This window comes from Schistocerca americana, chromosome 2, assembly GCF_021461395.2.
Source record: "Schistocerca americana isolate TAMUIC-IGC-003095 chromosome 2, iqSchAmer2.1, whole genome shotgun sequence".
In the NCBI taxonomy this organism is placed as follows: domain Eukaryota; kingdom Metazoa; phylum Arthropoda; class Insecta; order Orthoptera; family Acrididae; genus Schistocerca; species Schistocerca americana.
The window spans coordinates 1,023,994,434-1,024,022,399 of record NC_060120.1 but is presented as its reverse complement, the minus strand read 5'-3'; the positions used below and the strand labels follow the sequence as shown (position 1 = coordinate 1,024,022,399).

The 27,966-nt window shown below is 44.9% G+C and overlaps 1 protein-coding gene across 2 annotated transcripts in view; it reads right to left on the bottom strand.

Moving 5' to 3' along the window:
• Positions 1-27,966, bottom strand: part of LOC124595770 (farnesol dehydrogenase-like) — an 88,856-nt gene that overhangs the window by 33,962 nt on the left and 26,928 nt on the right. For both annotated transcript variants that reach the window (XM_047134652.1, XM_047134653.1), the window contains exons 4-5: positions 13,293-13,422; positions 3,792-3,935 (exon numbers count right to left, since the gene is read on the bottom strand). In XM_047134652.1, coding sequence (XP_046990608.1) covers positions 3,792-3,935; positions 13,293-13,422 — 274 coding nt within the window. The remainder of the gene's footprint in view (positions 1-3,791; positions 3,936-13,292; positions 13,423-27,966) is intronic.

The window sequence follows — 27,966 nt, the reverse complement described above, 5'->3', positions numbered from 1 at the left end:
CCAAAGGCTACTACTGCAGTGGATGACGGCTACCTACGGATTATGACCCGTAGGAACCCTGACAGCAACGCCACTATGTTGAATAATGCTTTTTGTGCAGCCACAGGACATCGTGTTATGACTCAAACTGTGCGCAGTAGGCTGCATGATGCGCAACTTCACTTCCGAGTCCGCAGCTCGTGGTCTCGCGGTAGCGTTCTCGCTTCCCGAGCACGGGGTCCCGGGTTCGAATCCGGGCGGGGTCAGGGATTTTCTCTGCCTCGTGATGACTGGGTGGTGTGTATTGTCCTTAGGTTAGTTAGGTTTAAGTAGTTCTAAGTTCTAGGGGACTGGGACTTAACAGCTATGGTCATCATAGTGCTCAGAGCCACCATTTTTTTTCACTTCCGACGTCCAAGGCGAGATCCATCTTTGTACCGCGCTGCATGGTGTCGTAGTTGCAGATGGGCCCAGCAACATGCGGAATGGACCGCTCAGGATTGCCACCATGTTCTCTTCACCGATTAGTGTGGCATATACCATCAGCCAGACAATCGTCGGAGGCGTGTTTGGAGGCAACCTGGTCAGGCCCAACCCCTTAGACGCACTGTCCAGCGAGTGCAGCAAGGTGGAGATTTCCTGCTGTTTCGGGGTGGCATTATGTGGGGACCGACATTCGCCGCTGGTGGTCATGGAAAGTGCCGTAACGGCTGTACGATACGCGAACGCCATCCTCCAACTGATAGTGCAACCAGCGTATTGGCAAGGCATTCGTCTTCATGGACGACAATTCGCGCCCCCATCGTGCACATCTTGTGAATGAATTACTTCAGGATAACGACATCGCTCGGCTAGAGTGGAGAGCGTGTTCTCCAGATATGAACGCTATCGAACATGCCTGGGATAGATTGAAAAGGGCTGTTTATGGACGGCGTGACCCGCCAATCACACTGAGGAACCTACGCCGAATCGCCGTTGAAGAGTGGGACAATCTGGACCAATAGTTAGTTGCTTGATGAAATTGTGGATAGTATGCTACGACGAATACAGGCATGCATCAATGCAAGACGACGTGCTACTGGGTATTAGAGATACCGATGTGTACAGCAATGTGGACCACCACTTCTGAAGATCTCGCTGTATGGTGGTGCAACATGCAATGGGTGGTTTCTATGAGCAGCCGGCTTTTAAGGCCGAGCGGTTCTAGGCGCTTCAGTCTGGTCGCAGGTTCGAATTCTGCCTCGGGAATGGATGTTTGTGATGTCCTTAGAACTATTAACATCTGAGGTCATCAGTTCCCTTGTTAGATTTAAAGTCCCATAGGGCTCAGAGCCCTCTGAACTAGTTTTCATGAGCAATAAAAAGGGGGGGAATTATGTTTATGATGATCTCTATTCGAATTTTCTGTACCGGTTCCGGAACTCTCGGAACCGAGTCGATTAAAAACTTTTTTTGATGTGTGAATCTCTACCACCTACGAGACGAATAATGCATATACAAAGGCGACGATATTTTGTCACTCAGGTGAGCTCGTTTCACGAGCGAATAGACGTTTTCATGTCAAAAGAAATGGTTTGCAGAAGGAGTGCACCTCGATGAAGGACAGTCTAAACAACTTCTGGTGAAACTAAAAGCAGAAGTGTAAACTTTAAGAGTGCAAGAGGAATTCTACTGTTAATCGCGGGAGGCGGGAGGCAGGTGGGATAGGTGGAAAGAAAACGTTGAATGTCTCTACGGGGGGGGGGGGGGGAGGGGGCGGCGGGGGGGAGGACTTGTGTAATGACATGTCAGAAAAAGAAATGAAAGTGGATATGGAAGACGTAAGGGATCCAGTATTAGAGATTCTAACAGTGCTTTGAAAAGCCTGCGATAAAATGCTGAAGGGATAGATAACATTTCTTAGGAATACCTGCCACCAGCTAGTAGTCGCGCATCATCGTAATTAATCCTGTAGAAAGATTTCCCTGATGTGAAACATGAGATGTGGGCACAACTTAGTATCGTGCTTGTAGGGACACGGTCAGGTGCGAATGCTGCTGGCGAGTTATGTTGGTGCCCCTCCTGAAGCCCGCTAGGGTCAAATGGTTCAAATGGCTCTGAGCACTATGGGACTCAACTGCTGAGGTTATTAGTCCCCTAGAACTTAGGTTAGTTAGGTTTAACTAGTTCTAAGGACATCACAAACATCCATCCCCGAGGCAGGATTCAAACCTGCGCCCGTAGCGGTCTTGCGGTTCCAGACTGCAGCGCCTTTAACCGCACGGCCACTTCGGCCGGCAAAGCCCGCTAGGTTCTAGCGTCAACACATCTCTTTGTTGCTGTTGTTTGGTGTGCACACAGATTGGCAGCTTGCTGTTTGTGGTCTGGCAGTGTAAATAAGCACGCTGCTATGTTCAGCAAGAGTAGGGGTTTCTCGCTTGTGGCTGGCTCCGATAGACGATGCCCTGGAGTCTAGCAACCAGATAGGCGAATGGCATGGCCACTGCAGCCACCGGTACTGACTACTACACTGTCGATTCACATTAATGTGACCACCGTCAGACGCTTGAATAACCACCTATTACACTGCAGACCATTGCAAGACATGTTTGAAGAGAGATATTCATGTTCTAGAAGATACTGACAGGGATGTGAAGCCATCCTGATCCCAGTGCGGAGGCCAGCTACGTTAGGGTTCTCGGTTGAGGATCCATGGCACGAACCGCCCGATCGAGATAGATCCAAACCCGATCGAGAATATTTGGGACTGAGGAGTTTTGTGGTCAGGGAGTACGATAAATTCATCCTGGTGGTATTCTAACCATGCACATACATTGCGAGTTCTGTGATACGTTGCATTGTCCTGCTGGTAGATGCCACTGTGCTTAGAAAAACAAACTGCTTTTAGGGGTGGACATGGTCCCAAAGGGTACATGCATTCCTGAATGACAATAACACCCAGGGAATGCCACGAAAACATTCATCAGATCATAATGCTTCCCAAGCCGACCTGGCCGCTTTGCTTTCGAACTTTTTACGCCATACACGCCAAAGACTCTCTGTCCAATGCGGTATAAAACGTGATACATCTGAAAAGGCCACCTGTCGCTACTCAGTGGACGTCCAGCTGTGGTAATGAAGTGCAAATTCCAGCCTTCATCGGTGATGAACAACAGTCAGCACCAGTGCATGAACTTAGCTGCCTGCTGTGGAGGATCCTATGCAGAAACGTTCGCTGAGTGGTCGTTGAGGTGATACTGTTGGTAGCCTCTTGGTTCATCTGGGCAGTCAGTTACTCAACGGTGCTCCTCTTCTTACCTGTTCACATCTCCGCAGTCGTTGTGCACCGCGGGCCATAGATGACAGGGGTGAATACAAGTGCCTCGGCGCCAGTTTCGGATAGCGCCATTTGTCCGTGCACAGTTTGACCAAAGCGGCATGCGAACAGTTTATAAACGTAGCCGTTTCGGAAATAATTCCACACACGCCCCTGAAGCCAACAATCATGCCCTTTCGAACGTCAGATAAATCGCTCCATTTCCGCATTACAGCCACTGCTATGTTCAGCGCATTCCTCCAATACGTCCTATATATACCCTCCATTGCTAGTGCTGCCTCTGTGAGTAGTTATTGCACGTTGACACGAACGTTGGCGGTGTTCACATTAATGTGAATCCATGTAAGTATAGTATAACTTCTAAAAATGAAGCATTGTAAATTGCTGCTAATTTGTGTTGCAACATATTTTTGCCATATCTGTTGCCTAATAGTATTTTCTCCTGTGACACATTTCTGTTCCTGCCTCAAACTGGTTGTACAGGACAGGGACTCACCTGTGTGCGTGGGTGCTGTGAGAGCATGAAGATGATGGCGTCTGCGATGTCCTCTGGTTCAAGAAACTGGCTCTCCCAAAAGTCGTCTGGTAGACCAATCAGCGGGTTAAAGAGCTCCGTCCTCACGGGTCCGGGAGACACTTGCTGTTGGATAAATGAATGCGTGAGTAACTTCAACTAGGGTAAGTAATTCGAACAACAAAGGTGATAAGATCCAAGTTTTGACGGATAAATAACGTCAACGCTTCGTTTCGTTGAATGTAAGCTGATTTCAAGGCTTTGCTGCAGTAGGGCCTGTGTTTTATTTCCAAATAAGAGTCTTGGTAAACAGTAATATATTTACAGAAAAGCGGCACAAACGTTTCGCCGTGAAATGGGCAACATTTATTTGTCGAGAACGCGGGTTTATAAATTATGACAGCTTTCGATTGTGCAAGCAATCACTTTCAGATCTGGAATAGATAAAAAAGGTGTAGGTCATAACAAGTTATATTGCACGTATTGGAAGTAGATATAAACAGGAAAAAAGGGTCAAACAACATATCGTAGCCGACATGAAAGAAAATTTGCCAGTTAGCTTATTGTAGTAAAAGAGTTCCCCAGCCGAAAATCACGTAATTTGGGGAGAGTATATAACACGATAAAATAATAATTCTTAATGAGCAGGCTGTTAATTAATGATTAAAGGTGCTCTTAGTTTAACAAATAATTTCGCAACTTAATAAAGTGTGAGGTATACGAAAGGGCCGGCCGCGGTTGCCGAGCGGTTCCAGGCGCTACAGTCTGCAACAGCGTGACTGCTACGGTCACAGGTTCGAATCCTGCCTCGGGCATAGATGTGTGTGATGTCCTTAGGTTAGTTAGGTTTAAGTAGTTCTTCGTTCTAGGGGACTGATGACCTCAGAAGTTAAGTCCCATATTGCTCACAGCCATTTGAGCCATTATACAAGAGGAACAGTATTAGATGGAAAAAAGAACGTCGACAGCTGGCATCAACAACAAGACAGAGCGCTTCAATGCAGCGGTCACTAGTGGCTGCAATGAATTTAGTCGGCGGCACAACGTAATCTTTCTGCTCTTCTGTATTCTGCATTTTATTTGACAAATTATTTCGTGATTTCCTGGCCTAGGCCGTTTCTGTCATTAGGCAAGACTAGGGTGGCCGCCTAAGGCCCCAAAATTTTAGTGGCGCCGAAGGGCGGAAAAAATTAATTCAGTTAAATATGGTAAAGCCGAAGATTAGCGAAAAAGTTATCGACGGTATTATGATTGTCCAGTAAATGTAGGATGAAGATAGATGTTACTTGTCATGTGAAATACGTAGAACGTAACAATAAAGTATTATCATTCAGAGTATTACTTCAGATAAATCTTAAATTTACGCATAGAGGCCAGCACATAGTATGAAATAAAGATGTAGCTTTGTTTCTGACATTTCAATGGGATTCTGTAGAAGGAATATTCCTTCCTCTGTACAGTAGATTTTTGGCTTCAGATTTTTTTCCCAAGTCCAGTAACTTTGCTTGAACATGTGAACGTTTTATGTAAAAAAAGTCGAATGAGGACCACCGTGAGCAACTCAAGGGCTATAAGCTACCACCCATTCCTATTTTAGGGCCACTGACTCCATGAAGGAAAAGAGCCAATGCATTTTGACAAACACACCCATGCCTCACAGGTTTTCAAACCAGCACCCATCTCAGGGTGCGAATGATCAGAAGCCAGCTCAGAGGACTACACCACCAGGGCAGCTAATAAAAGTTAAACTACTGTCAACAGAATAGGGAAACAAGACGTCATTTATTTACGTAATCGCAAGAAAGTGGGAGCTGAAAAAATGAAATATTTGTATAATGAGGAATAAATATCAAGTAAAACAGAAACGAAATAAAACCACAATTGTCCTCAAGACAGTTGATGCTTTAGCATATCTCCTGCGATTATAGCATAGTTTCTAAATTGAAGGAGAAATTCATTCACAACAGAAAATACGTAGTTCCACACCTTTATTTTATTTTTTGGAAGAAAATGGACTAATAACTATATTTATGTTGAATTTCGTTGCAGTGGTATATTCAGTTGAGCTGTAGTTTAAAATATGTAGCATTTTCTTTCTATTTAACTTATTCTAGAAATTTCAAAAATTGAAGATAATAAATATCCTCACTTTCTTAGTTACTTTAGAACTGATGAGGACAAAGACTGAGTACGGAGAATTAAATTTGAGGACCGACCTCGGAAAATGAGGACGTCTGATAACCTTAATTCAATGATTAAAAGTATAATAATTCCTGTTGTTGTTCCGTTGGATGTTGTTGAGAGTGGAGAAGGTGTGGGATATGAGGGAGACTTGAGTTAGTAATAAAGGAGGAGCGTAATTGTTCAGTTTTCTCCTAACGCTGTAAAACACCTCGCGATGGTCCTCTTCCTGACTTGAACTGAACTTCATATGAACAATATTTTTTCTGTACATTTTAGGTCAGAATAGCTTCGATTGTGCTAACAATCATAGTCATACCATTTTATAAATTCGCGATCTAGACAAAGGTTGCACTGTAAGCTGAAAACGCTTTTCACATTCTTGACACTGTCGAGTTCTTCAAAATAAGAAAGTGATGCTTACTAATTTACATCAAGGCGCCAGTTTATGGTAACTTTTACCTCACTGTGCCACGATTATTTCGACGGAGGACCTTACCGTGTTAGTTCGATGTTCCATAAACTAATTGTAAGGCAACTGTCTAAACTATTTGGAACAAATCAAATTACGTCTAATATCCACACTATAATCAGATCTGTATTTGTGCTGGTTGTGTAAGTCTTAAAATATACTGATTTTTGTCAGAATCATGGTTGATAGCAATTTCAAGAGAGCGAGGTGAAAAAGTATACGTGACAGTTTCAAAACAACTGATGTGCAATTTAAAAGCTGAAAGCTGACATTTGAAGTTATGACGATAAACTAACTGAACCTGTAGTGACAGTAACTTTTCTTGGCGGGGACCGACTGAAGAAAGTTTATGAAAAACAAAACAAAAAAACAAAAAAACACACTGCAGTGTGCACCTGTAAAACCTTCTGGATGTTTTCGAGAAGTGAGAGGTCCACCTGTTTCTTGTAAAAATTAGTAAAAGAATTATTGCAATGCATAGTATGGAATTGCTATGTACGAATAATTTTGAAATACATTACAATATGTTGTTGCTTCCGTAAATTTACTTTCAGTAAAACAGATAGACTAAGAGTGAAAGAAAATGCGGAAAATACCTTGTAGACCTATACATTTTTCCATTCAGATTTAAACAGAGGTCTGTTTACCAAAATGTGACTACCGAAATAAGAACATAATATCCCATGAATGGATATCAAATACCACGTCTACTATACATAAAAATAATAATTAACGGAACCTCTAGGAGAAACGTGTAAAGCTGCTGGGAAAAAAGAACAAAACGAATCTCTGTGTACCTGATCAAATTGTGTGTGTGTGTGTGTGTGTGTGTGTGTGTGTGTGTGTGTGTGTGTGTGTGTTTTTCTTCTAGTGGACGACCCTGAGATGAGATTGTAGCAGTGTCACACACAGAGTAGGCATTCCTATAAAATACAGCAGAGCTGTACAGGACAGTAAACACAAAATGTTTGATCGAACAGCCCATGGGACTACTGTGGGTTTATAGAGTTCAGTGGGCACACTGTGAACCTGCAATACGCTCATGCACTGTTTCTTCAGTTTTGTCTTGTGCATTGTTAATCAATCACACACAACAAATGTTGCTGCTTTCAACAAAACGGACGTAACGAATACGTTTTTACAGATATAAATGTATACGTAACGAAATACGGCCACTGGGAGTCCACAAGTCCACTCAAGTATTGTACCTTCCTTATTAACAATAAGAATGGAAAAATATTTAGGTCATGTAGAAATGAAGATACAAGTAGATGAGAATGTCTCCAGGTATCAAAGTGTAACTACAAGTCAAAAAATAAACTGAATTCCCTACATCTCTCTTGAATATTCGATTTGTTTTAGCTACAACCACCAGTGACAATATTCAGAAAATATCCTTCATCACCATCTGAAATTTTGTTAGTTACATACTGAGTGAACCAGAAGTCCACTAATGTCTATTTAGTGACATTTATAGTGAATATGAAACTTCAAACTCACTGGTGAGATTTTAAATTTGAAAAGAAACTTTTTTATGTGCTTAAGCAACTTTGTCGATTTGTTTATCTGTAAAACTAGAACCAAAAATTGAAAATAGAAAAATATGTTGATGTGTTCAATTCATGTTTCTTGTAAGAAGTTTCCACCCCACAGAAGCATACTGTAAGATAAGCAAGTTGTTCTTGCCTATCATCAACTTGTGATACATGTGCTGTGATGCTCTTAAACAGTTGTGTACCTCACAGTTTGTGATGTAAGCATTGTGTTAATTTCGTCTATGTGAATCCTACTGTAAATTACAGCGTTCTTCCTTCGCACCATTTCTTAGCAATCTTTGTTATTCAATTTTACTTAATGTAAATAAGTAACTATTGTCTTCCGGTTCGTTTCGAGTATAGAATGGGACATGACACATGTAAAAAAGGTTTTACCTGAAGATGTATGTCTAGCTTCTTGGAAAAAGATTATATGCATCCTCTAAAGAAAGACATGACGTCTATGAAGCGACAGTACAAAATTGTAATTTGAGCTGCTTTACGTTTTCTGGTTTTTAATCATTCTGATTACTCACTCATATGATTACTTCTGTAAGTTCTTTTCAGCAGATTCATAACTATATAATGAAGAAAAAATGTGTTTCATCAGAATAGAAACTAAGTACTACACATATTTAAAATAAAAGTCAGTTCAGTGCTGCCTGATTTTCTATTTTTACCAAACTGATTACTACCATTAGAAAGCAAAAAGGTATTCATCTCTAATGATGATCACGATTTAGCCAAGTACTGTGACAAATAACATAGGGCTAATTTGGATTAAATAGTTCGTAAATAAAATGCGACTGCCTGTAACTAAGAGAGTTTAATCAAATTACGGAAAGAAAACGTTTCCACGAAATAAGGAATAGTTACATTTTATAGAAATCAAAATATATAACATAAGTGAGAACTGTTCTAGAAAATTTGTGAAAGTCTGATTCTACAAGAAATTTAGATCAGCAATTTAGATCTGAAAACACTTTTATCCCAGAAATACAATCAGGGATAGTTTTCCAGTAATATATAATAAGAAAGCCATTATTTGTGGTAAATAGAGAAACATTTTGTAAATAATAGTTGGCAATATTAATTTCGGCATTTATAACAATGGTTTTGATATTCGCATGTCCGTACTCCAATTGCTATTGTGTACCCTCATAAATACGAATTTCATCAGACCTAACCTCCTAGACACTGTCAAGAAGTCTCAAGTGATACTGTGTTTGAAGTGATAAGTGCCGTTTTTTTATTTTTTATTTTTTTTGGAATACAAGAAATGACAAGTAATTTACTGAGGAGTAATAGAGTAAATAGGAATGTTTTATATTGCGTGAGTTAAATGATAAATACGTTAGTATATTGATTACCCACGAAATGTCTCGTCGGCGCTGTGGTCCACATGTTCATGACAATTCCTATTACATTTGTGAAGACCTCACATTTGCAAGAAATAGGCACTAAACTGCACACTGCTTCAGAGTAGCAATTGTGAAAAAGAGTTCGTAACTCTTAAGGTGTTCACTTTAGAAGCCATGTTTACCATAATTTCTTGTTCGAATAATCGGAGCTGTCATATTCGTGAAAACTGCCCATTCCTCCTACGACACCTTGCGTATATTACACGACCTTTCGTCGTAAATTATTAACTGGCAGAAAGGAAAAAGGGAAAGGTATGTTAGTTGCTGCACCTATGGTACGGAGAACATAACATCAAAAGACTATATCTCAGATTGTTATTTCTGTGTAATGAATATTCTGGCAGTAACAACCGTGAAATGAAAAAAGTACGTTGATTATCGGACCTACCTTCTGCACGAAGTCCTGTACCAACCTCTTAAAGGTTTTCAGATGAACAAATCACTGGTGACAGCGAACTGGATGGAAATGAGGATATAACATTTCCTGAAAGATAGGGTCCTCTGTACCAGGGCAGATGTAGTACTTCAACGCCACACTGACACAGGTAGATGCGTATGATTTAGTGCATGGCATAGGGGTAAGTAAACAAAAGGCAGTACTGTTTGGTTCAACGTTCAAAGTAGCAACATAAAAATGTGTTCTCCGAATAAATTCGCTTATTTCCTACTACACCAGGACATGGGGGGGGGGGGGGGGGGGGAGAGTGCTGATGTATTTCAACGATGTTGCAGGCTTAATGAAAGCACTCGACTTCAAATACAGCCCACAGGAGTTGTTGAGACTGTTTATAGACACGTCGAAAATGTCTCGAAGGGTGTATTGCTCCACAATGGGAATAAAATGCCCATAGTTCGAATTGCACACGCCAGCAGTCTGGCTGAAGAAAGTTACGAAACTTTAGCAAATATTGACAAGTTAAATAAATACAGTGAGCATAAATAAAAGATTTGCAACGATTCTTAAGTAATTGTTGTTTGGAATGAAATAAATGTAGACACAATACGCTGGTTTTCTGTGTGAGTAGGATAGTGGTGACAGAAAACGTGACTACATAAAGAAAAAAGTGGCCTTAATGAAGCTAACGACTAACGTTTTTTCCACCCTCTTTCGAAAGTCTGGTAGCTCCCAAAGCTATCCTCCTCACAATTCTTCACGTCAAACTCGGATTAATTAAACAGTTTGCCAAAGTGATGGGTCAAACTGGCAGAGGATTTGCATATCTTGTTGAACAATTTCTTCATCTTTCAAGAGTGAGAATAACAGGTGTATTTGTAAATACTCGGATCAGAAACTTCAGCTAGATGGAAATTATGAAACATGCCTGATTGCCATGCTCATGTTTCTGCTTCAAAGTTTTAGGAAAGTGTCATGTAACATTCTTGGAAGAGTAGGTGCAATTACTAGAACGTAGTCCATCAAATGATGAACGCTTATTAAGATAACGGCTGCAACATGTCATTACAAGTACATTTCTTGGACTCTCGCAGACTTCTTCACAGAGAGTTGCAGCGATAAATCGGGCCAAAATGTAGAAACATTCCATAAGGATGCCCTAACAAAAGTAGATGCCTACAATTCTGGCTGAATATTACAGGAGTATCACTAGAGACAGGAAAGACATTCCACACAAGAGAAAAAAAATAGATGTGTAATATTGTGTTCGCACATTTGTATTGATTGTCTGTATACTTCCCTCTAAAATATATGCTAGAAAGTGAATGCTTTTTCTGAATACAGCCTGGGGCATTACCTTCCTAGGCTTTCCTCATAAGATTGATTTCGATCAAGAAATAACAGCATGAAGCATTTAAATTAAATGAAGTCCGAAAAATAAGTTTACATTTATATACTAGTATTTGCCCATTTTTGTTAAATTATCCCTGACAGAGAAAAACTGAAAACTTGTTTCTAACAGAAATTGCAAAGCTCAATCTTTTCTCTCTGGAAATAGAAAAAAAACGTTTTTTATAATTATCTTTGTACTTCTAGGTGTTGATATTTAGAAATAGACAAGAGAAGGAAGTTGCGAACTTGTGGCTAAGGAAAAAGGGTAATTTATTAGTAGTACTCAGTAGATAAACATTTACCAAATTTAAAATTTGTTAAATTAGCTAGTGACAGAGAGTACACTTTTTAAAGCTGATCATCTGCAAAGGTAGTTTGTGGTGTGGTGTATTCTATCCACAAAGTGTGTAAGCAAAAAATTGATCTACCAATTTTTAACTTAAAAAAAATAATGGCTTCTCAAAGAAGTACCTCTGAGGAAATATTTAATTATAGCAATGCTATAGGCCACATTAACATTTTCTGTTATTTGGCCCAAAACATGTTGATGAATTTTGGTGTTTCACATTGCACATCTATTTAAATGTGATAAATAGTGCAATGGTTTTGTAAAATGTAATCAAGGTGTCTTTACCGTCTTGCTTTTGCAATGTTGATAACAGATGTTCAAAATATGTGAGAAAGATATATGGCACAAAAAAGAAAATAATTTTCAAAATAACATAATTTGCAATATTTGCAACAGATGTGTAAATATCCTGTGTTTACTGACTATAATTTTCAAATATATCTACTATCAGCAATAGACAGATGATCAAAGAAAAAAACCACAGACAGCAAGACTGACAACAATCCTGATGATGAAAACGATGATAACAAAATGAATGTTTCCTAAATTTTTCACAGTTGTGAGTGTTGGAAGAATATTCATGAGAAAAGGATAATAACAATCAGCAGGAAGTGTTAAACTGTCATTTGAACAAAACAACAGTACACCACTGATCATATAATCCATTTTAATTGGTTCCCTCTCCCAAATCAACCAACCTAACACTGAGGCCATCGGTCCCATCGGATTAGGGAAGGAAGTCGGCCGTGCCCTTTCGAAGGAACCATCCCGACATTTGTCTGAAGCGATTTAGGGAAATTACGGCTAACTTAAATCAGGATGTCCGGACGCAGGTTTGAACCATTGTACTCCCGAATGCGATTTCATTTTGAAGATTCAAAATGGTTCGAATGGCTCTGAGGACTATGGGACTTAAGATCTGAGGTCATCAGTCCCCTAGAACTTAGAACTACTTAAACCTAACTAACCTAAGGACATCACACACATCTATGCGCGAGGCAGGATTCAAACCTGCGACCGTAGCGGTCGCGCGGTTCCAGACTGAAGCGCCTAGAACCGCTCGGCCACAACGGCCGCCTTTTGAAGATCGTAAGTGCACTGTTTTATTTGATTTTTGACTCACAGTGTTGATCACAAACTGCAATAAATAAACTGAAGCTGTTTCAGTTTAAACGCAGGTGGCTGCACATAAAATGTGTGATGGAAACAGTTTTGTAAACAATAAAAAGGCATGTCATTTAATGATACCTAATATACATTGGCGTGGTTTTCTTAATTTTATACACTGGCATTATTATACTCTGTACATCTATTAAGGTGGCACTACTAAGTGTATAAAAATTCAATGTTCTGGAATGTAACGGGGTACTAAGGTGTTCTTGTCAATTACCCCATTGCTGGAACTTTCCCCTAGGTAAACCTCGAACTTCGAAACATTGAAACTGTTTGAATTATATCGTTAATATAAACGTGAAAGTGAAGTTTGTGTTTAATGGCTTTCCTAACGTGATCCTATGAGCACGTGGCAAGCCAAAAAGGGAGCGTTCTGTTATAATGTTTAACGTATTGCATATCATTAAAAGGCGCTAAAGGAAGGTATTGATACCTTTAGAAAAGTCTACATCAGCTGACCTCAAAAATATAGATCTATTCATTAAAAATAAGAAGGCAAAAAAGGTAAGTCATACACTTCTTGTAAACTCTAGTATTTATAGTGTGCAGTACTGAACTATACTCACTCCAACTCGTATGTTGCTTTTCCTTGCAACCAAGTCCTTTCTCAATCCTTCGAGCAGTGCCTTCACAGCCACCTTGCTAGCAAAGTATATCGAGTTCCCAGAGTCATTTACTGGCACATGGGACGCGAGGCTAATAAACAGAGACATATATACCTTTTAATAGTCATATAGAAACATTCACCAGACGCAAATAACACAGTAGATATAAAACAAAGCATAGGGGCATGGATTGACAGTCCCGAATGGCAAGCATTTCGCTCTCAAAAGGATAATGTGTGAAGCGTTCAATGAGTAACTCAGCAGAACCTTAGCTTGTAAATGTGATCAGAGTGCACTGAGCTTTAGATGTCAGTGGTACCAAAGTTACTCTCCAGACACTGATGGTGGACGTAGGAGCCGAAACTGAAGGTAAGAAAGGAAAAGCAGAAAGTTTTCAAATTTTGCTTTATTAAGGAAATCCCAGAAGTAATGCCCCAGTCTAATTCGCACCATTGCAAGTATGAATGAAATAGATATTACCGTCACTTGTGCTGGCAAGCAACTGAAATCGGTAAAACTTAATATTATCTCAGGGCCTGTTGTAATCCCTTCCAAATTCTACAAAGAATTTGCAGATGAACCATCATGTCTTTCAATTATTGTATATTGTGGATCACTCAAATGAGGAACTGTGTCCAATAGTTTTAAGAAATCACACGTACGACCTGTCTACAGGAAGGGTGAGATAAGTATTCCACAAAATTACCGTCCGAAATTCTTGACATGCATCTGTTGTATACTCTTAGTGTTTTAAGTCTGAACTCTGAAGTCTATTTCACTTTCCTCACGTGGCCCACTGAAAGCCAGAAGCATTTCACTCAATACCACAAAAACGCTTATTAACAAAAACATAACCATATGGGGTATCAAGCAAAATGTGTGAGTGGATTGAGGATTGCTTGGTAGGGAGATCATAGATTGTTATTTTGATTGGGAAGGAACCATCGGCAGGTTGTACAAGTAATTTCACGCGTGATCCAGGGCAACGTATTGAGGCTGTTAATTCTGTCTGCTGATAACATGGCAGATATCATTAATACACGTAGTGAGCTCAGACTTTTTGCAAGCGATGCCATTATCTACAGCGAAGTGCTGTGTGAAAATCAGGATTTGATTGACAATCTATACTCGTGTAACAGTCCATTGATTGCCGAACAATTTTGGCTAATGTTGCGGTTGTTAACGAGTGCAAACCTTAAAAGCGGCTGTCAGTGTGCGAGATGGCTGCCAAAGTGTTCTGTTCCTACTTCGCCCCCTCACCTCCGGATCCTTTGAAACACAAGGTCACCCACAAACGGAAAAAATTGCCAACAGAAAAAGAATGGCCTGCGCTCTATATCTGCACCTACACTTCACGAGCCATCTCATGGTAATCATCTTGTGGTGCAGTTCTTCTTGTCGTCTCCGTGCTTGCTAAGAAAATGGGATGAGAAGTTCCTCCTTATGCAGGACACCACACAAGGCGTCTTGCATAAGGCGGAACATCTCATCCCATCTCATGGTGTTTGGCGGACGGTACTGCTACTTTCCCATTTTTCTGTTTCAATCGTATGGAAGAACTATTCTCTAATTTTACCTTCGTGGTGTTTTCACCAGATGAACGTAGGAGGAACAAATATGCTGGTTGATTCCGTAAGGTTTCTAGCTTGTTTTTGGTGTGTGATGAAAGTGATGTCCCTCTTTTTATTCGATGGTGTCGTACTTGTACGCCGGATACTTTTTCAGACAGAAGCTTTTAATGGTAGACATGTTACGCCACAGAGGTTCCAGTACAAGTAAAATGGTGTTTGGTTGTCAGTATTGTTGTCGCTGCCTATAGAGCATTCGAATCTCGTACCGATCACGCTGCTGAGCAGTCTAGGAATAATTAGCAGAACACAGAGATGCAAATGCAGAGGACGTTGATTTTCTGGAAATACAGTTTTGTAAAGATTGCTTTCAGAAGTGTGAAGATAATCAGCTACTATTCAAATGGTTCAAATGGCTCTAAGCACTATGGAACTTAACATCTCAGGTCATCAGACTCCTAGACTTATTACTACTTAGGTTAGTTAGGTTTAAGCACATCACACACGTCCATGCCCAAGACAGGATTCGAACCTGCGAACAGCGGCCGGCTCAGGTAATGTTACCACTGCATACCTGGCTCGTGCGTAATTTATGATGAATTTATAAAACGCACATTTTCAGTACAGTTCTACTTTATTGATCTGAGTCGCTTTGTTTGATTGTCCAGACGAGATAAGCAATATTATCTTTCCACATGGCTTGTAATACGTTAATGAAATGATAATGGGGCGGCCAGTCTATAAATCTTAACTCTGGTCCCTTAGGAATTCACACTTTTGAACATGGCAAACTCTGAGGTCATCGGTCCCTAGACATACACACTACTTAAACTAACTTATGCTAAGAACAACACACACACACCCATGCCCGAGGGAGAACTCGAACCTCCGGCGGGACGGACCGCGCAGTCCGTGACATGGCGTCTCAAACCGCGCGGCACTCTGCCATGGACTCCTAGTTTTTTAATATAAGAAATGAATTTTTTTAGGGATCGTTGTCATAGATAAAAGGTAGGTTCGTAATACAGTTTTTAAATGCTAGTCTCTGATATATCAATCAGTAAATTATTGAAGTTTTATTTTGTAACCGTGTGTCTCCGCATTGCACTTGGCGGAACACAATTACTTAAACTATGGTGTGCTGATCGTAGTTGCTATTCATTGCATTACACTGGGCCAACGTTTTCTTTAGCTGATTTGCTGCTGTGCAGCATTCTAACGTACACTACTTTCGAGCAGTACTGGGTTTCCGTTGCCCCCAGATATGTCACGAAAGTTTGTTAGGTGTGTATCACACAGCAAAGAGGAAGCGTATAAAATTACAAGCACTCACTCACACCTCACTCGAATTAATTCACTCATACAATCACCCATCTCACACGCTTTAAGAAAATGGACAAAGTCTGAAAGGTACTACATTTGAGACTAAACCAGTGTTAATATCATGGAAGAGCTAAAAATAAAAAATAAAAAACATTGACTCATCCAATTTATTTTTCCCTGTGCTTTAGTCAACATGTAAACACTTTACAATCATCTCCCTAAAATTTTAGGAAGCAAGTTGGACATTAGAGAATCTTGAGACTCTCACCACATTCATTTGAATATTACTTAAAATAGAGGGCGATCTATTGGCAAACCTGCCGCTGCCCTCTGGTCGGAAACTAAAACAGTCATAATAAAATAGGATGTACAGGGTGTCCCAAAAAGAATGAACCGATTTTAAATAGAATTATTTATTAGGAAGAAGGGCTTAACACCAACAAATTGCATACTAAAGTACTCAGAAAAGAGAAGCTTATAAAAACCCATCATAAATGTTCAGTATGACCTCCACTGGCTGCACAGACGACATCTAGCCGATAGACGAATTCATCCCGGAATGAGTGAAGCTACAGCAGCTGGTTTTTAGTTCATCAGTGACAGAAGACACCTTACAATCTTACAATGTCACGAGGTAAGGGAGGAACGTAAACACATTGTGATTTCTTCCTGTGGGGGTATGTTAAGCATAGTGTTAAGTCAGGGGACCTAGGAGACCAAGAGTGTAAAGCCTGGTCTCGTAGACCTGTACGCCCTATCCAACATTGGGGTACGTTGGCATTGAGGAAACTGCACACGTTTTTGTGCCAGTGCGTTGGTACTCCGTCTTGCTGACAGATGAAATTGTCAGCGTCATGTTGTGGGAACAACCAGTTATGTAGCATTGCAAAATAGAAAAGTAGGGCCCATAAACCTTGCTTTGCGAAACAGCACGAAAAACATTCACTTTTGGTGAACCCCTTTGTGTCCAATTGATTCATGAGGATTTTCTAGCCCCCATATACGCACATTATGATAGAGAACCTTACCGCTAATATGGAAAGTTGCCTCATTACATAATACCAATCGTGACATAAAAGTGTCATCTTCCATGTCCTCTAGAATAGCATTGCTAAAGTCCACTCGCTTCATTTTGTCAGTATCTCGAAGAGCTTGTACCAGTTGCAATCAGCATGTTTTGTGGGTCAAACGACGCCGTAACACACGCCACACTGTTATGCGAGGTAACGCAAGTTCTCGGCTAGCACGACGCGTAGACTTGCGGGGACTCCGCTCAAATGCTCGGCGGATTTCATCCACTGTTTGTTCAGGAACTCGTGGCCGGCCAGGACTTTTACCTTTACAGAGGCACCCTGTTTCTTCAAACTGTTCGACAAACGTCGAATGTTCTTTGGTGATGGTGCTTTAGCACGAAATCGAATATGAAACGCCTGCTGAACTGCGATCACTGATTGAGTACGACTAAATTCAATAAGATAATACGCCTTCTGTTGCGCGGACGCCATATTGCGCGAGACAGGCTGCACGCTCCAGGTCAGCGCTCGTAGCGACATCTAGCGGATTTTTTTCTGAAACTCTAGACCATGCCGATTACATCTAGCGCTGTTTGAGTTACCTAGTGACATTTGTCTCAATATTATTACAAGTTAAAATCTGGTCATTCTTTTTGGGACACCCTGTACAGTAATCAGTCCACCACAAGCACCATACATTGGAGTCTCTTCCGGCCGGAGCAAGACGTCATACGTCATAGCGCTGTGACCAATGCAAATACGTGCGAGGAGGGCCTCATCCCGTCTTTGTGGCTTAAAAAAGGTGCGCCACAGGCGCGTTGTGGGCTTTGCTAGACGGAGCTTCCAGCTATTCATACTTTCAGTGACGCAAGACTCTGTACCACAGCAGCTAGGTTTTAGCATGTAGTGGAATGGCACTTTGAACTAACTTAGGATCACAACACGCCTCCTTGGTTGCCAGATTCGCCCTTTCGTTCCCTGCAATACTCATGCATTATAGCACCCAGCAGAAAGACACCACCTTCCCCATCCGTTGTAGTTGGAGGAGGCTGTCCTGATATTCTGGGCTACTTTATCGGCTGGGTACAATTGTAGAGAATGAAGTAACAAACACTCAGAGAATCGGAACAGCTACGGAAATTAGCACTTCAAGAACGTCTCATCTACTCCAGTGCCCGCAAGATCGCATATAATTCTCGAGGCAGTCAGACCTCGAGGAGACAGTCCGGGAAAATAAGTGACCAACGCAATCCCCCTGTTGAGACCCATCTGTAAAGACATAGTTGGGACCCTCATTTAAAATTTCACAAGATATCGCATTGAAGACAGAAGCAGAAGTGCAGTTTCTCCTGTACTTCACCAAATCTAAAATTACTCTGAGCCACTGCAGTAACCATGGCGACAGGCGATTAAGACCCTAGGTTTGGGGTTGTATATACCCCATACAAATCGACTCCAGCACGTGCTGCACGCAGATCCCAATTAGCATGATTGCTTGTCGACGATTGGAGAAAAGGCGATCCAGAGGTGGACAAGTAGCAGTATAATACGCAGGAGAAGTCGGTGCATCAGGCCTATGTTACTCGCAGCTCCAAGAGGAACTGTTGCCAGATGGTGAGTGGTGGTACCCCATCCTCAGCACAGAAACTGGGTATGGAGCTAGTCCTGTTAGCACCTGCGGCCAGCCTAATCCACTCATGGTGAACAGCATCAGTAATCTTCATATAAGGAGATCTCGCTGATCCCATACACTGTGCATCCAAAGTCTAGCCATGAACGCACAAAAGCCATGTAAAACTGGAGCAGACGTGCCCTGTCTGCTCCAGAAGACCTGTGACTAAGGCACTTCACAATATTTAGTGCTTTCTGGATTCTGGCTTTCAGTCCCACAGGTGTGGTAACCATGACAGTGGACCGAAATCTCCAGAGTTAACACAGAGACCAGAAAACTCCTCAGCCATTCTCAAACAACTAGACTACGTGACGGTTAACCATGCACTCCAGGGCTTGTTGAGATGACGCTCCGGTAACTATTGGGACATGTGTGATCCTTTCCTGGTATGAGGAAAGGTATCACTCGAATGACAAGTGTCGAACCATGTTGTTCTGGGTTTGGCCGTGACGGCACTTTCCGAACCTCGTGATATCGCCTGCAGATTCCCCCTCTGACATGGATAAAGTGTAGTTTGATTTCAGATCCAACAGTTCTGAACAGTACAACTTGTACGGTAGCACGATAGCAGTGAAAAACCGGATCCTGGCTGGCAGTGGCTGTAGTTCTGCAAAAGGCTCTGCATCCTCTTAGGAAAGTGTCTGGGCGTTGTTTGGAGACACACATGTTTCAACACTGCTGCTATTGGTGAACAACTCTGTGAAGCCATCTGGAGGATTCCCAGTAAGCATACTTCTGTAGAACAAGTGGAACGGTTGATCGAGTCTAGGAACGATTGCCGTGACCTTTCCTTCCTCTCCTCCATTACGCGTTGAGCCTTCGCTCACGTAAATCTAAAGGCTGGGAGGTTATCTGCTATCGAACAGCATTCATACCATCAGAGAATTGCCCACCTGTCTCGGATTGCTTTATCTGAGATTCACAGGAGAACTAAGGGCTTTATATCAAGCTGCAGTTGTTTCATACACTGACAAACGCAGGTATTAATGCTGACACTGGCAACCTCTGTCTGTGAACAAGCTTTTGCTGTTGAAAGAGAATTTTTAATGGCTGAAGTAAAAGACGTAGTGTATGAGGGAGGCTAAATGCCCTTGTAGATTTTCTTGCGGTCAGCATATGGGATGCGTTTCAATGTTTTACTCCTGTTTTTTTCTTTCTTCAAGGAAGACACTGATGTTGCTACTCCACACAAAGTGGCCCCAGAGCAATTTACACACTTCAGAGGGGAGCAGTAACCAACTCCATCATGGATGGACACAAGTGGCCCAAGTGGTTCCACACTTAGTGCTTTGGGCACACCATCTTACATTCTGACACTCAGGCAAACGAAATCTGTCTCAATATGCTTGCTGTTGAAAGTGAGATGAAGGAATCAGATTTTATGAGACTTCCATCCATTCTATTCAGTATATTTAGCCTATCAACGATTGCTTCCTGAGCCCACTCATCTCCCAATAACTCCTTGGGAACGTAGATCACTACAGGTCTCAACACCTTCGTTTTAGTTCAAGGTGTTTTGTAACTCCGTTTCTGTGGCATATTCCCCGAGGTACTTATCTTACCGGAGGATGCTGACTTATTGGAAACTAGCTGTTACAATTAACAGCGTATCCCTAACGCAACCAGTTCACCGATTTCATAGTGACTGCAATGCCCTCTAAACCTTTCTGAATATAAAAAAGCGATACCTTCTCTAAGCTGCCCTCTTGTCGCTTCACATTCAAAAACACATTCTCACCAGCAGCATGCATTCTGTTATTATTCAGTGACAAATACTATGTAACCACAGTGTGTGGGGATGGGCTACATGAGCGTTGTTATTTGGTTAGTCCCACGAGCAGCTAGGGAAATAAGTCACCTAAACAGAGCCCCATGTCCCTAGGTAAGCATTATACAACTGAGGTGTGGGAGGTTCCCCAGAGGTTGCCCATCAATGACTGCTCCACCTTAACAGGCCATGCATCTCATCGGTGCACAGCGCAGCTTGAGACTGAGGTTTTTTTTATTATTGTAGAGGTTTGTCCCATCTTCATGATCTGGGCAGTCAAGCGACAATCCCAGTTCCCTGTGACACACAAAGTTCTATTGTGGCGCCGCGTGATGCTTGATGAAACATACCCAGAGCACACGGAGACAAAGGACTGACAACGTTTACCAGTCCGCAGCTCAGGGGTCGCCAAACCTGTACTCAGGGTGAAACGTCCCCTTTGAACAATTATACATGACTGTGCTTAAACTGACACAGAATATTTTTTAGCGCAACGCAATCTGACTTTCAATAATCCCTACAAAAGAATGGCCCTTACTAACAATAACCTATACCTTTCTCAAATCACTTACCTCACAAAAATCTTCCTTACTCGAACTACTGCAATACAGCGAGCACCACTACTGCCAGCTAAATAAAAGATTCAAACTACGGAAGGCTCTAACTACTGATAGGCATCGTTAGCAAATGAAAGATTTTAATAGAGAACAAACAATGTGTTTACCTTAATAGTCATAATATATATAACAGTTCATGACATCCAGTCTTATAAATTTCAAAACTCCGCCATCTCTCTCCCCACATCCACCACTGCTGGCGGCTCACCTCCGACTGCCGAACGCTATGCACTGTTAACATCCAGCTGCCCAACACTACAATGGCAGACAACAATGCAAACTAGCCACAGACTGCACACAGCACAGCTGGTGATTTTCATACAGAGCGCCACGTGGCGTTACCAATAAGAAAACCTAAACAGCCTACTTAAAAGCGAACGAATACTGAGCCCTGAGAGCAGCATTTCAGGGCCTGTTAGGACGTGGAAAAAAATACAAAACTGGTACACACGCCTAATACCGTGTAGGGCCCCCACGAGCACGCAGAAGTGCACGGATTGTCTAAAGTGGTGCTGAACTGACACCATGAACCTTGCAGGGCTGTCCATAAATCCGTACGAGTTCGAGGGGGTGGAGTACTACTTTGCAAGGGGCATCCCAAATATGCTGAAAAATGTTCTTGTGTGGAGTGTTTGCTTACCAGCGGAAGTTCTTAAACTCAGAAGTGTTCCTGGAGCCACTCTGTGACACCCCACACGTCCAGAATTGCTACATTGTCCTGCTGGAATTGCCCAAGTCAGTCGGAATGCACAGTGGACATGAATGACAGGCGATCCTGTCTGACCACCTGATTCCAGAGTTGTATCTAGACTTATCAGGGATCTCATATCACTCCAATGGTGGTGGTGATTGTTGGGATGTTTAAGGGGGACTAAACAGCTAAGGTCATCAGTCCCCCATTCCAAAAACAGGCGAGACAAAGTCGCGGGGCAGATAAATCCCCAAGGGGAAGGAGACTCCCTCCCCCCCCCCCCCCAGGCGCTAAAGAACACAAATTAGGCAACGAACACTACACAAAAGAAGAGTACAGACGAACACCAGACAGAAAGAAATAGAAAGAAAAGAAGATGGCCGGAGGCCGGTTGACTGACCACAAGAACAAAAAAAAGGGAAAGAGTCAACCATCCGACGACACACCAAAACAGCAACAAATATTGAGACATGCGAGGACAAAAGACACAGAAAGGGAAAGGTGCAGGACCCCCCTAAATGGAACCATAAAAAGGACTACCACAGATAAAATGTAAAACATTGTCAGCCATGGAGGCATCGTCGCATAAAATCAAAGGCAAAGTGCCCGGGAGATTAAAAGACTGCCGGAGGGTGCGCAGTTGGGGACACTCCAATAAAATGTAGGCGACCGTCAGCCGGGACCCACACCGACGCAGAGGGGGATCCTCCTGATGCAAAAGAAGTCCGTGCGTCAGGTAGGTATGGCCGATGCGCAGCCGACACAAGATTACAGAGTCCCTGTGAGAAGGCCGCAGGGAGGAGCGCCACACATCGGTCGTCTCCTTGACAGCCCGCAGTTTATTCGGGGCTGTCATGCCACGCCACTCAACAGACCACATTCCAAGCACCTTACGGCGCAACACCAGCTGCTGATCGCGAGCTGTAAGGCCGATCTCCAAAGCTGGGGCGTCGATCGCCCCTTTGGCCAGCCTGTCAACACGTTCGTTCCCCGGGATGCCAACATGACCTGGCGTCCAAAGAAACACCACCGATCGACCAGAGCGGGTAATGGTGGAAACAGACTCCCGAATAGAGGACACCAGAGGAGAAGAGGGATAGCAGCGGTCGATGGCCTGGAGGCTGCTCAGGGAGTCACTGCAGATGACGATGGACGTACCTGAGCAGGAAAGCATATGCTCAAGAGCGCGCAATATGGCCACCAGCTCTGCAGTAAAAATACTGCAGCCAGCCGGCAAGGAGCACTGTTCAACATGGGCAGCGTGAGCAAAAGTGTAGGCAGTGCGACCATCAACCAGGGAACCATCTGTGTAGACAGGCTCACAGCCTGGAAATAAGGCGAGGAGCGCAAGAAAACGGCGACGGAGGGCCACAGGCGGAACCGAGTCCTTGGGTCCCTGTGCCAAGTCCAGACGGACGGACGGCTGGGGCAAACACCAGGGAGGCGTAGGTGCACGGACACGGAAGGGAGGCAGAAGAGGGAATGAGTCCAGTTCCGACAGCAGGGACTGGACGCGGACAGCTATGGAAAGCCCAGACCTAGGTCGCCGTTCGGGCAGATGGAGGACCACGGCAGGGAAAAGCAGGCGATGATTGGGATGGCCAAGCGAGCAATGCACGTGGACAGGATAGTCGGCGAGCAGTCGATGGCGGCGAATCCGCAGCGGGGGAACCCCGGCCTCCACCAGTATACTATCCACGGGGCTCGTACGGAAAGCGCCAGTTGCAAGCCGAACCCCACAGTGGTGTATGGGGTCTAACAACTTCAACACTGAGGGTGATGCAGACCCATAGGCCAGGCTCCCATAATCAAGCCGGGACTGCACAAGGGCTCTGTACAATCACAGCAGTGTGCAGCGATCTGCACCCCAAGTCGTGTGGCTAAGGCAGCGGAGGGCGTTGAAGTGCCGCCAGCATTTTTGCTTCAGCTGAGTAAGATGAGGAACCCATGTGAGCCGGGCATCAAACACGAGTCCTAAGAAGCGGCAAGTGTCCACCACTTCAAGCAGGTGGCCGTCGAGGTAAAGGTCAGGATGAGGGTGGACCGTCCGACGCCTGCAGAAGTGCATAACTCGAGTCTTGGCTGCAGAGAACTGAAAACCGTTAGTCAGAGCCCATGATGCTGCCTTGCGAACGGCTACTTGCAGCCTGCGTTCGGCGACTCCTGTAGTCGTGGAGCTAAATGAGATGCAGAAGTCGTCGGCATACAAAGAAGGAGACACCGAAGACCCCACGGCTGCAGCCAGACCATTAATGGCCACGAGAAATAAGGAGACACTCAACACCGAGCCCTGCGGGACCCCATTTTCCTGCATATAAGATGAACTAGAGGCGGCACCCACTTGCACCCAGAAAGAGTGACGCAATAAAAAGGTTTGAAGAAAAGCCGGGAGCTGACCATGAAGACCCCAGTCATGTAACGTAGCAAGGATGTGATGCCTTCATGTGGTGTCATACGCCTTCCGCAGATCAAAAAATACAGCAACGAGATGCTGACGTCGGGCAAAGGCCGTGCGGACAGCAGATTACAGCCGCACCAAATTGTCCGCTGCAGACCGGCCCCGACGGAAGCCACCCTGGGATGGAGCGAGGAGACCACGCGACTCAAGGACCCAACACAAACGCCGCCCCACCATACGTTCGAGCAATTTGCACAAAACGTTGGTGAGGGTAATGGGACGATAGCTGTCCACCGCCAGTGGGTCCGCACCGGGCTTCAAGATGGGGACAATAACACCCTCTCGCCATTGCGACGGGAACACGCCTTCACTCCAAATGCGCTTAAATATCGCGAGAATACGTCTCTGGCAGTCCCTGGAAAGATGCTTCAGCATCTACGCGTGGATGCAGTCTGGTCCTGGTGCTGTATCAGGACAATCGGCGAGGGCAGCGAGGAATTCCCTCTCGCTGAAAGGAGCATTGTATTTTTCAGAACGACGCGTGTGGAATGAGAACGGCGTCCGCTCGGCTCGCTCCTTTAGAGAGCGAAAGGCGGGGGGATAAGATGCAGTCGCAGAGCTCTTAGCAAAGTGCGCGGCAAGCCGTTCAGCAATGGCGGCAGCGTCCGTGCAGACAGCGCCGTCCAAGGAGAGCCCAGGGACACCCATAGGGGTCTGGTATCCATAAATCCGCCGGATCCGGGACCACACGAGCGAGGGGGAGACATGGGAGCCCAAGGATGAGACATACCTCTCTCAGCACTCCTGCTTACGCCGTGCAATAAGACGACGGGCCAAGGCACGGAGCCTCTTAAAGGCGATGAGGGTCTCGAAAGACGGGTGCCGCCTATGACGCTGGAGAGGCCACCGACGCTCGCGAATAGCCTCAGCAATCTCCGGTGACCACCAGGGTACACCCTTCCTCCGAGGGAGGCCAGAAGAACGGGGGATGGCAGCCTCGGCCGCTGAAATGAAGGACGTGGTTATAACACGGACCACCTCGTCAATGTCACCCTGTGGGGGAGACTCAATGGTTGCAGCGGAAGTAAAAGCCGGCCAGTCAGCCCTGTGGAGAGCCCAGCGGGGCAGGCGCCCAGAAGAACGACACTGGGGCAGTGACAAATAGATGGGAAAATGGTCACTACCACACAGGTCAGGATGCACTCTCCAGTGGAGGGATGGGACAAGTCCAGGGCTGCAAATAGAGAGATCGATGGCCGAGAACAAGCCATGGGCCGCACTCAAATGCGTGGGAGCACCGGTGTTCAAGAGGCTAAGGTCGTCCTGAGCCAACACATGCTCCACGGTCCGACCGCGGTCATCGGAGACAGTCCCACCCCAGAGAGGGTTGTGGGCATTGAAATCGCCCAGAAGCAGCAAAGGTGGCGGGAGTTGAGCCAGCAGTGCAGCCAAGACATGTTGGGGGAGCTCCCCATCTGGACGAATGTGAACAGAGCAAACAATAATAGCCGGCGAGAGCTCAACCCTGGCAGCGACTGCCTCTAAAGACGTCAGAAGGGGTACTGGCAAGCTACAGACAGAGTGGTGAACAAATAGGCAAACCCCACCTGACGCTCGTTGACAGGCAGCGCGGTTCTTATAGTATCCCTGATAACCGCAAAGGGCGGGGGTCCGCATTACCGGAAACCAAGTTTCCTGCAGAGCAATGCAGAGAACAGGGGAAACACTCGGAAGCATCCGGAGCTCAGGCAGGTGGCGGAAATAACCGCCACAGTTCCACTGGAGAATGGAAGCAGGAAGGGACTGGGAGGGCGTGAATGCGACTAAGAGGCAGACAGCGCCTCAGAGCCAACTGCCGCCACCGGGGGAGAGTCATCTGAGTCCATAGGAGAGGCCCCCAAGGGTTCCGTGAGGGCGAGATCCGCGGCAGAGGCGAGGATCTCCACCTCATCCCCGGAGCCAGGACTATGTACAGCAAGCGGTGCTGAAACCGCCGGAACGTCCTTCTTCTTGGACACATGCCGTTCCTTCTTCTCACGTCGGCCCTTAGGGTGAGAGGGCTGGGAGAGCTTCTCTGAAGGAGCGTCGGAAGCTGACGACGACGCAGAAGCCCTACGACCAGCTGGTGGCGGAACCTTCAGCCACTGGCTGACATCCGGCTGGGTAGGAGAAGAAACGGAGGAAGGGAGAGCCCCGAGGGACCCCTTCCACGAGAGAGGAACCGGCGGAGGCAACGCCGGTGGAGAAGGAGGGGGAGGGATCGAGCCTCCCGGTTGTGGAGCAGATGTCACTCCCGAAGTAAGCGTGGGGGGGGCGACAGAAGAGGGTTTGCCCCCAACTGTTAAGGGCGCAACAGAGGAAGGCTTGCCCCCAGGCACGAGGGGGGCAGACAGAGATACACGGCCCCGAGGGCCCATTGAAGGTGGCACAGATGAGGTGACAACCGTCGCTAGCGTGGGCGACGATAACGTGGCTGCAGCATAAGATGTTCGAATGGAAGCAGGATACAACCTTTCATATTTCAATTTTGCCTCTCGATAAGTAAGCCGGTCCAGAGTCTTAAATTCCATGATCTTCCGCTCCTTATGAAGAACGGGGCAATCCGGCGAGCATGGAGAGTGGAGTTCCCCACAGTTGACACATACAGGCGGAGGCGCACATGGAGAATTGGGATGAGAGGGGCGTCCGCAATCTCGACATGTAGCGCTGGATGGGCAACGGGAGGACATATGCCCAAACTTCCAGCACTGGAAGCACTGCATCGGGGAAGGGACGTATGGGTTAACGTCGCAATGGTAAACCATCACCTTGACCTTCTCGGGCAAGACATCACCCTCGAAGGCCAAGATAAAGGCACCGGTGGCCACCCTGTTAGTCTTGGGTCCTCTATGTACACGACGGACAAAATGTACACCACGTCGTTCCAAGTCGGCTCTCAGCTCGTCATCGGATTGTAACAAGAGGTCACGATGGTAAATAATCCCCTGGACCATATTTAAGCTACTGTGGGGAGTGACGGTAACAGGGACGTCACCCAGCTTATCACACAAGAGCAACACTCGTGACTGGGCTGGGGAGGACGTCTTGAGGAGGATGGACCCATTCCTCATTTTAGACAACCCCGCCACTTCCCCAAACTTATCCTCCAGGTGTTCCACAAAAAACAGAGGCTTCGTCGTAAGAAAGGAGTCACCATCAGTCCTGCTGCAGACAAGGTATTGCGGTACGTAAGGCTCCCGCTTGGCACTAGATCGGCGTCCCTCCCATGGCGCAGCCAACGAGGGGAACGACTGAGGGTCATATTGCGCAGCATCAAAGTCTACTCTACCTCGCTTAGAGACGCTGGTGGCCGTGCGACCACCAGCTTGGTGTGATTTATTGCGCTTCATTGCGCCACATCCGCCCAGATGCCACCTACTCCGATCGAGGGCTCTCCCCAAGGGCGCCACCCAGCCAAAGCAATGGGTACCTGGCCGATATCCCGTTGCCCGGAGTCCCCGTGCCCCAGACAAGATGCGCACATACTCCTTGGCATGCATGGGGAGGAAACAGCTCTGGCATCTGTAGTGCGATCCCTGCGTGGTC